Source organism: Sceloporus undulatus, chromosome 2 (assembly GCF_019175285.1).
Source record: "Sceloporus undulatus isolate JIND9_A2432 ecotype Alabama chromosome 2, SceUnd_v1.1, whole genome shotgun sequence".
NCBI lineage: Eukaryota > Metazoa > Chordata > Lepidosauria > Squamata > Phrynosomatidae > Sceloporus > Sceloporus undulatus.
Genome location: NC_056523.1, coordinates 82,020,064 through 82,030,151, shown reverse-complemented (window position 1 = coordinate 82,030,151; position 10,088 = coordinate 82,020,064). Strand labels below are relative to the sequence as shown.

At 41.0% G+C, this 10,088-nt stretch overlaps 1 protein-coding gene across 2 annotated transcripts in view; it reads left to right on the top strand.

Annotated features, from left to right (window-relative positions):
• TSPAN17 (tetraspanin 17) overlaps positions 1–10,088 on the top strand; it is a 52,588-nt gene that overhangs the window by 9,718 nt on the left and 32,782 nt on the right. The window contains exon 1 of one of the 2 annotated variants that reach the window (XM_042451851.1): positions 9,004–9,158. The exons of the other annotated variant lie outside the window; for it this stretch is intronic. Within the exon in view, the coding sequence (XP_042307785.1) occupies positions 9,072–9,158 (87 nt within the window). The 5' untranslated portion in view covers positions 9,004–9,071. Of the gene's footprint in view, positions 1–9,003; positions 9,159–10,088 lie in introns of those variants that run through there. 2 annotated transcript variants of the gene reach the window in all.

Below are 10,088 nucleotides of genomic sequence, written 5' to 3'. Positions count from 1 at the left end.
TTTATATTTTCCCGCCTCTCCCAGGGTAGATCAAGGTGGGATTACAAAACAATAAAATACATACAAAAAGTGATGCAGATTTTGGGAGGGCAGTGTTGCTTTCTGGTTTGCATTGAAGTTTGTTGCATTGCATATTTTCTACTTGCATGTTGAATAAAACATATTTGGTTTACTGACGTATGTGTAGTGTCATGACACTCCCTCTTCCTATGACTACAGCTTGCAAGTCTAACCCATTTGTGCAATTCACATAGACCACAACAAAGAAGGACAGGTTGCTTACCTGTAACTGTAGTTCTTTGAGTGGTCATCTGTGAATTCACACAAACCCATCCATCCTTCCCTCAGGTCATGTTCCCTCATTATGCTGCCATGCGGCATCAATTGGAACTAAGGGAAAAGAGCGGGAATGCTCTAGGAGTCTATATAGGGTGGGTGAAGCTAGTAATTCTAGAAGGTTTACTCTGCACAGACATAGGAAAATCCATTTGTGTGAATTCACAAATGATCACTTGAAGAACTAGTTACAGGTAAGCAACCTGTCCTTCCTGTAAAATACAGTACAAGATTTAAAGGTTGTGGTCCTTGAACAAGGAAATTACAAAGGAAGACTAAACAAAAACAGCTGAATTGAATTATATTTACAAATTCCAATCCATTAACAGAGATATGAATGAAGATAATGGCTTCATGGCACACTACGTATTTTAATACAAGAAACCTAGCTACAAAAGGAATCTTCCTGTAAGATTTTTAACATCTTTGCCTGATGAAGATGCCAGTGGAGCTTAGAAAGTGTGCAACATGTATTTTGTGCATTTTGGTTGTTCCAATAAAGGTATCATTGTTTTGTGGATTTTGGATGTAATTGACTTTTGGCAAGCAGATTTACTGCCTTCACACATCAACACTAACTGACCATGTAAAGATCTGAAAGATCTGTATCACCTTATGCAGTTTTTTGAAAATTTAGGGCAAGGGTCATGAGTTCAATCCTCCTGGATTCGATTACAATCCATTCCATTCCCATATGTATAAATATGCTTTGTACCTAAGATCTTAATATCACTCTCTGCTGTGTGTGCAGGAGTGGGTTTATATCCATGGACACTTGTGCAAAATAAAAATCAGTTAGTCTTAAAGGTGCTGCTACATTCCTTTCCCCTCCCCATCCCTTTCTCCTTTTTATGAGAACTACCTTAAGAGACATTTGCTAACCTGAAGGGCTAAAACTCCTTACGTTAATCCACTAGCAGTGTAGTTGTATACCATGTTGTTGTCACTGTGTGCTTTTCAGCTGGCTCTGACATACGGCAACCTTACTGTGGGATCTTCCTGGCAAGATTTACTCTGTGGAAGTTTGCAATTGCCTTCCTCTTAGGCTGAGAGCGTGTGACTTGCTCATGAACTGCGATGACCTCCCTGATATCTGGAGCCCTCTATTGCAATGCCAGGAGACTGTTTGCAGGCATGTCCCACTGTGCTGCCCAGTGGAGACACTGTGGGTCACTTTGGTTTGAGGTCAGAATGAGGCATTCAGCATTGATTACATGGCTGGGACCCTTGTTTTGACCTTGAAGCGAGTGACATACTTGGTGGTGGCCACACCAGGTGGCACAACAGGATAAGCATGTGGCCAGTTGCCTGGCATCAGAATGGAGGGCTCCAGATCTTCTGGAAACAAATAGTAAGGTTTTTAATACTGTTTTAAGACTGGTATACCCTCATTTTGATGCTGAAGTGGCTAGAAATTGTCTGGACTGTTTGCACCAAACTCAGAGATTGGTCCCTGCATCATCTGGACTCCCAACTGAGTAGACAGGGGCAGTGGAATCCCTGCATGAGGTGTCACCCAGTGTGTGTGGGACTTCTGGGGGCAGTGTGTGCTTCCTCCCCCTGTGCCACCACATCCTTTTCCTCATGGGGGGGAGCATGTGGGATGTGTGTTGCAGGGATGGAGAGTGCATGGGGGAAGCCTGTGCAAGGGGGAGCACAGGGACAGAGTGCATGGGGGAGGGCCTGACCATGTGTCACCCCCTTTCTGGGGTGCCACCCAGTGTGAGCCACACCACCACATCCCCTTGTGATGCCACTGGACAGGGGAGGCCATTTTATTTGATTTGTGCAGAGAGGGCTCCAGTCAAACACCTAAAGCACCATACAATTCTAGCCCTCAGTTGTATACATGCCTATTTTTAAATATTCCATTGAGTTCTGCAGGGCATATCCTGTGATCAATGAGTAAATGTTTACAATTAAAGATTTCATAATGTGAATGTTAATTTAAAAGGAAACTGGAAAGACAAGAGAAGTAGATAATACTTTGTGTTAGCAACAACTTGAATTATCTTCAAGATTGTAAGTTCAGGTCATCACATGGTACAGTTTTAGATTTATACACACACACACACACACACACACACACACACACGTACATACATACACATTTTTCAGGGATGTAGCTAGGATTTTAGGAAGGGGGAGGTCCAGACTAAGTGCCACCATTATAATGGGGCTTGGATGCGGCGGCGCAGCAGCACACACCACTCATTTTTCTAATGGAAGGGGGGGTCCGGACCCCAAGAACCCCCCCCCCCTTGGCTACATCCCTGACACTTTGTCAGTTAATTATAGAACCAGCAAGATACTATTTTAAATAAAAAGGGCAGTCCAATAAGTAATCTTAATAAGTTCAATGGGGCTTAGTCCCAAATAAATGTGTCTATGATTTCAATCTTATACCCTATGCTCAGAATTTAGTACATTGGTTTTATGTTGAACCATACTGTAACCATAACTACAAAGTATATATAGCTATGAAACTTGTGTTGTTGTAATATATACACATTCTTACACTTTAAGATTAAAGAAGAATTTTCCCATAGGAGGATTATGTAGCAGGAAATAAATAGATACTGTTGAGTTTCAGAATTGTGTTAGGCACCAAAAAAATAGCATAATATAGCCTGAACACTTGGACTAATCAAATAGAAATCTGCCATCAGGCAGACTAAGTAGAAATTTGATGGCTAAATTGGTAGAAATGAAGTAACAAAATAAAACCTCTTTTGTTAGAAAGAGGCTGCTGGCTAGAGTTCTTAAAGTAAATGTACAAAATGTACAAAAATGTAAAGAGATTGCTTAAAACAAATCCAGAACAATATCAGCCTCTCATTTATATCCTTATTTAAAGCTAACCTTGCTTACCCTGCTCTTCAGAATGAAAAGCTCCTTCAAGTTTACAATCTAAGAAGACTTGAAGAAAGCTAAAGAGATGATGAGGGAAAAGGCAAACCAGAGTTATTATGTTATACAAGTTCTCATGATGGCTTTAGAGGTAGAACAGGAACAACTCAATGAAAAGAAGGACCTAAAATTGCTGCTGTCTCAATCAAACTGATAAAGTAGACTTCTTTCCTGTCTCTCCCTCTGTTACAGCCTCAGGGTTCTTGGTTAGACTTTACCAACTGTGTGTTGTCCAGTATTTTGCGGGGGGGAAATTGAACCACACAGTTTGTAGGGACTACTAGGATTATATAGTTCAACTAAACTATCCCTTTCAGGTGGCCATCTCACCCTGATTAAAGAGCTCTAACAAAGGAGGATTCACCACCTTCCATGGGTGTCTATTCTACTGCTGAATAGCTGTTTACTATCAGGAAGTTGTTTAATTATTTATTTATTGGATTTATTTCTCACCAATCTCCCAAAATTAGGGTTGCCATAACCCGGTTGCAACCGGGTTTTTCCCGGTTTTGGCTGCACCTGCCCGGTCACGGCACGGGTGCAGCCAAAAACCGGGAAAAGCCCGGTTGCAGCGGGGTTGCTGGGCAACCCTGGGGCCTCACTGCCCTCCTGCTCCTCCACCGTGTATGGTCGCGCAGAGGAAAAGAAGGGCAGCGAGGCCTGACTGAGGCGGAGGAGGCTGCAGGGAGGCGGTGCCTCTTGGGCGCAGCCGCGCCAACCTCTCCGCCTCCCTGCAGCCTCCCCCCTCCTTCCTGGTCCCGGCGGGGGCCATGAAGGAGGCGAGGCTGCGGCAATCGCCGCCGGCCTCTCCCCTCCGTCCTGGTCCCTGCGGGGGCCAAGAAGGAGGCGAGGCTGCGGCGATCGCCGCAGGCCTCCCCCCTCCTTCCTGGTCCCTGCGGGGGCCTCCGATCGCAGCAGAGCCCAGGCGGGGAGGGAAAGCCTCCTTCAGTGGAGGCTTTCCCTTGCCGCTTGGCCTCCGCTCCCTGCCGCAATCGTGAGGTCAAATGTAGGACAAAATTTTCACATGTAGGACACATGTTTGTGTGTCCTACATTTGAAAAATTTGTCCTACATTTTCCCCGGTTTGGAGGTCTGGCACTATGGCAACCCTACCCAAAATGGGATCCAAGGCATCTTTCCTAATCTTAGTTTTATAGCAATAGCAATAGCAAGTACCGTATTTTCCGGCATATAAGACGACTGGGCGTATAAGTTGACCCCCCAACTTTTCCACTTAGAATATAGAGTTTGGGATATACTCGCCATGTAAGACTACCCCTCTTCCAACGCACATCAAATAATTTTTTTAAAAAAATCAGATTTGATTTCAATATGGTAATTTAAATTCAAATGCTTATGACATGCAGGTACTTAGCAGGAAACCTTGTTGTATACAAAGCCTGCTTGGATTGGTCAGTTCTCCCTGCCTGCCCAGTGATCCCTGTCTCCAAGACTATCAGAGTGGTAGCTGCTTTCATATGATACTTGCATATAGTGGGGATGCAGCCATAGCTGTTTTTGAGCTCCTCCCACCATATGCGGCGACCGCAGATTCTCCAGTCCAGCTCGGAAGTTTCAGCACCTGCCCTATAATATGACACCTGGCATATAAGACGACCCCCGACTTTTGAGAAGATTTTCCTGGGTTAAAAAGTAGTCTTATACGCCAGAAAATACAGTACATTTCTATACCACTTAGTGCATTTAAGCACTCCCTAAGTGGTTTAAAATACTGTACGTAAGCTAATTGCCCCCAACAAGCTGGGTACTAATTTTAGCGACCTATGGAAGGATCCAAGGATGAGTGGACCTGTTAGCTGATGTAATCTGATGGTACAGCAATTTTTGCCAGAACCACGGGCCATGGGCCAAGAAGGCCATGATCCAAGAAGCCAGATCTTTCCCTGTGATACATCTGCACAATTCACTTGCCGTATACTCAACTTTTCCTCCAGGCCTTCAATAGGAAGACATTGTCAAATAACAACCTTTCAGCTTTTGATGCAGAGCCTCATAGGTCACTTGCAATGTGTTGAAAACTGGGTCTGTAGTAGCATTTGTTCTCTTGTTCATCAGAAGGAGGGGACTATGGCCAATGGACTTGATGAATCTTGGCAGCCTTTCTGTCTTGTCTTGGATCCTTCTCCATGAAGACAGTAAACCTCTGAAAACAGCCTATCAGGCCCTTCAATAGGGAGTCACCTACCACCACCACATACCTCCTTTTTTTCTAGGACATCATAGGAGTCCTTCCACTCATAGAACCATCCAAGCCTATGGCTGTGATCTCTGAGGCCTGAGACTCCTGTCTCTGTGGCCTGTCCCTGTAGAAAACCATCCAAAGGAAAGGCTTCAAAGTCCTAGGGTAGTTTATGATAGTTTTTCATTTTTGTGTCATATTTCCCCAAGCATTTGCCTCCTGTGTTTTGCAATCTTTTTCATCCCTTGAGACACCTCTACCAGAAGAATCTTTCCACTTTTCCAGAAGTATCTGCTCTGTTCTGTTCAGGAAACAGGCAGGGCTTAATCTCTTAGCTTTCTCTTCCGGCAGGGCAACTGGGTTGGAGATGCTAGGAATTTTAATTCAAAAACTAACTTTTCTAAAATCTGCTTTTAAATTTGATTTGAAAAGCATACCCACACAACTTCCATCAGGTTTCAGGGTGGGATAGTTATATTATTCCTTAGAAAAAAGGTGCAACTGTTTGGAGATAAAACACAGTTCTTCAAAGAGCTAAACAAAGGAGACAATTAAAACCTAAAAGATTATTCACATCAGTGCACTACCATTTAAAACAATTGGGCAAAGTACAGTTCATGTACTGCATGCAGCACCCAGGTTATTTTTGTCCCGAAATGCTATTTCGGAGGAGGTATTTATGCCACATCCCCCTCCCTCCTGACCAGGCCATTTTAGGGCCAGGAAAGGCCTTTGAAACCTCTGTATTAAAAAGCATGTACAAAGAAATCTCTGTCCCCACAGAAGTGCTAACTTGAGAAAAGCTGTTTACATCCCATAGATATTGCTGCAAGTGACACAGTCAGCTACAACCATTCTGACGTTTGCCATTCAGTCCTGGATATGTTTATGCTGAAGCCAAGCTGAGCTCAGTTGGTCTTGGCTGATAAGGACACTTATGGATTCAGGTGGAATAAGAATGAACTATTGTTAACCGTTTTTGCTGCAAATAATACTAGAGGGAGGCAGCTATATATTTTTGTGTGTTATTATGTTAACCTTTAAAATTGAACATAATAACCTAGTAACTATGCAAATTAACATCACACAGTGATTTTCTAGAATGGGAGAGAACTAACAGTGCAATCACTGGGTCAAATTCCCAAGGTGAAATAACTTGAAAACAAATGGGGATTTCTCTAGGATCTTTTTCTTAACCATATTAACCATACATCTGCCTCCCTGTAGTTGTAAAAGCACAGCTGGGTTCTTCTTCTGTAGGAAACAAGATGAGGAATTTGCTCTTGATAAATGTAGACAAAACTTTCAAATAACCTGGTGTGAGCCATTTCTTTAGCAACTTTAGCTTTCCAGTTTAGTGATCACTGTTCAAGGATGGATATTATTATTTTATTTTATTATTATTATTTTATTATTATGTGGTTTTTTTCAAACTGAGCAGAGCTGGGCTTTTAAACATGATTCAGATTTTAAGGTTTGTATATACAGTTGGCCCTCCACATTCGTGTCCTTGACACTCATGATTTTGATTATTTGCGAGGTCAAGGCTGCTGTGCAAGTGCACTCCTCCTCCTCCCTCCCAGGCTTTTCTCCTGGGGGGGGGAGGCTCAAGAGAGAGAAGCTGGGAAGGGTGCATATGTCAAACCTGCCCAGATTGCTACCTCCCCTGGGCACCGATCTGCCCGGAAAATGCCCACTTGCCCGCCTCATTACTCTCTCCAGCAGTGGTATCACTAGGGTTGGTGTCATCCAGTATGGTAACTCATGATGTCAACCCCACCTTGACCTTCTCTCATATCACATACATACACATTCCTTAGTAATATTTTCTGTACTAATGTTGCTCATAAATCATAATTTCCATATATCACTGAGTGCAATGGTAACAGCTGTGACATAAACAACTAGTAAAATTAAAATTGTACCTTTAAATTACAATATTATATCCACAGAATAAATGTGTTTACATACACATAGGAGTTTATCACATGGGAGGCATCCTGTGCAGAGACGGGATTTCAAACGGGATTTCCAATGCGAAAAACCCCGATAAGACACACAAAATGGTGATTGATTTTCAGACACATTGCGGTTAAGGCAATAGTAATCCAGCTAGAAAGTCAACAAAGCACAATTCTTTTTACTTTTAAAAAAGGAGGGTGTTTTGTTTACTTTCTAGCCGGGTTAATGTTATGTTAATGCACCTTAACAGAGACATTGTCTGAAAATCAATTGCACTTTTGTGTGTCTTTTCTACTTTCTATCTGGGTTAACGTTGGGTTAACCCAGATGTCATGTGACAATAAATCTGCTTTTGCAGGTTTTTTCCACTTTTAAATCCTGTTTTTGCTAAGAGTACGGGGAGAAAAAGAGAAAGACAAATGGGGGAACCTTTTATCTTTTCCCTTCTTCTAGTTGTTGGCAATAATAATCCAAGGATATAAAATGAGATCTAAACAATGTATCTCAAGGAAAAATAAAAAGAGTTTGATTTTATTGTTTCAACACTAAGTATCACTAACAGGGAAGTCTTTTTAAATTTTATTGGGGTTTGTCTTCTGAGGTTTTTTTGTTTTGTTTTTTATTTTGGACTTTTGTTTTGTTTGTTGTTGTTGTTGTTGATATTTTGCTTGGGTGCTTTAATAAGAAGGGTAGGGTAAGGGAAGGATGAATGTATTGTATGACTTTTTGTTGTGGATGCTATTGTTTAAGTTTTTATAATATATATATTAAAATCCCATTTTTGCACAGGATCCCTCCTGTGTGATAAACTCCATAGTCTCACGTGGTTAAAGTGAAATCCTGGTTCATGAATTTTACTTGTGTAGCGTGTGATGTGCTGTTTTAACGTTTTAACGGTTTTAACTATGCCGTTTCTCACATATGTTTTAGTATTAGTAATATTTTATTATTATTATTATTATTTTTAAAAAATTGCAAACAAATGTCTCAGCTCTATCTTTTTAAAATTATTGTAAACTCGCCTTGAATCCCACTGTGGGAGAAAGGTGAGATATAAACCCTTGGAATAAATAAATAAATAAATAAAGTTGGTAAAATTGATATATATATTTAAAGAAAAAATTAAAATTTTAAAATTTATTTTTTAAAAAAATTAAAATTAATTAAAAAAAACTGGGACCTTTTCTTTCTCTTCCCACTGAGCCGCACCCCGTTTCTTCAGGATAAGGGAATTTGGCAGAGTGGACAGAAATTGAACTTTTATTATTATTATTATTATTATTATTATTATTATTATTATTATTATTATTATTATTATTATTAACCATTTTAAAGGGACACAGGTGAATGCCACAGCCCCTTTCTGCCAAAAGGTAAGTGTTTGGAGAGTAGCGAGATCACACCTCCCCCCCCCTCCTTTTAGAGTGTCACTTGGTGTGGTCCACACTCCCTCTATTGACGCCTTTGACTCCCATTCATCCAGCTGCCCTTCCTTCCTCCCCCCCCCCAGCTCCTCATTGGTCTCCTCCGGCCAGCCCTTGTCCTGGAGCTGCAGGCGGCGGCAGTGGCCTCTCGGTGCCTCTAGGGGGCGCAGGTCCTCCTCGCTCTCTCTGTCTCTCTATTGCTGGGCATGGGGCTGTGAAGCCGGCTGGGCATCATCGCCATGCCAGGCAAAGCCCAGCACTTCCAAGGCCCCCAGGTCAGCTGCTGCTCCAAGTACCTGCTCTTCGCCTCCAATGTGCTTTTCTGGGTGAGACACCAGGGGGACAGAGGGAGATGGGGGGGGGGAACCCTGCTGCCTGTGCCCCTCTGTTTTAGGGCAGAGAGCCAGGTTTGCAGGAGGAGGAGGAGGAGGACAGAGCAGGTTTATTGTTGTTAATTGTGTGCCTTCCAAGTCCTTTCCCATTTATGGAGGCAGTGAAGCTACTACCATGGGGTTTTCTTGGAAAGGTTTTGTTCAGACTGGGTTTGGCATTGGGAGGCTGAGAGAGTGTGACTCTGCCCAGTTTCATGGTCGAGCAGGGATTCGAACCCTGGTCTCCAGAGTCTGGGTTCTCCCCCTCTGGGCCTGAGTGGGAGGAGGCAGGGGGTGGCGAGGTGGGTGGGTGAGTGGGGGGTAAGAGGGAGGTGGTTGTTCATAATAATAATAATAAATCAGCATCATCAATATCAATATCAATAATAATAAATTATTCATAATAATATATAACAATATAAAATTATAAGCACCATCATTATCAATAAAATTATAAGCATAATCATCAGTAATAATGATAGCATTATTATTATTATACATAATAATAAAAATTATAAGCATCATCAATATCAATAATAATAAATTATTATTATACATAATAATAATATAAAATTATAAGCACCTTCATTATCAATAATAATGATACATTATTATTTTTATTATTATTATACATAATAATAATATAAAATTATAAGCATCATCATTAGCAATAAAATAATGATAGATTATTACTATTATTATACCAAATAATCATATAAAATTATAAACACTATTGTTATCAATAATAATAAAAATTATTATTATACATAAAAATAATAATATAACAGTTATGAGCATCATCATTATCAACAATAATAATGATAATTATTATGCATAATAATAATAATAATAATAATAATAATAATAATAATAATAATAATAATA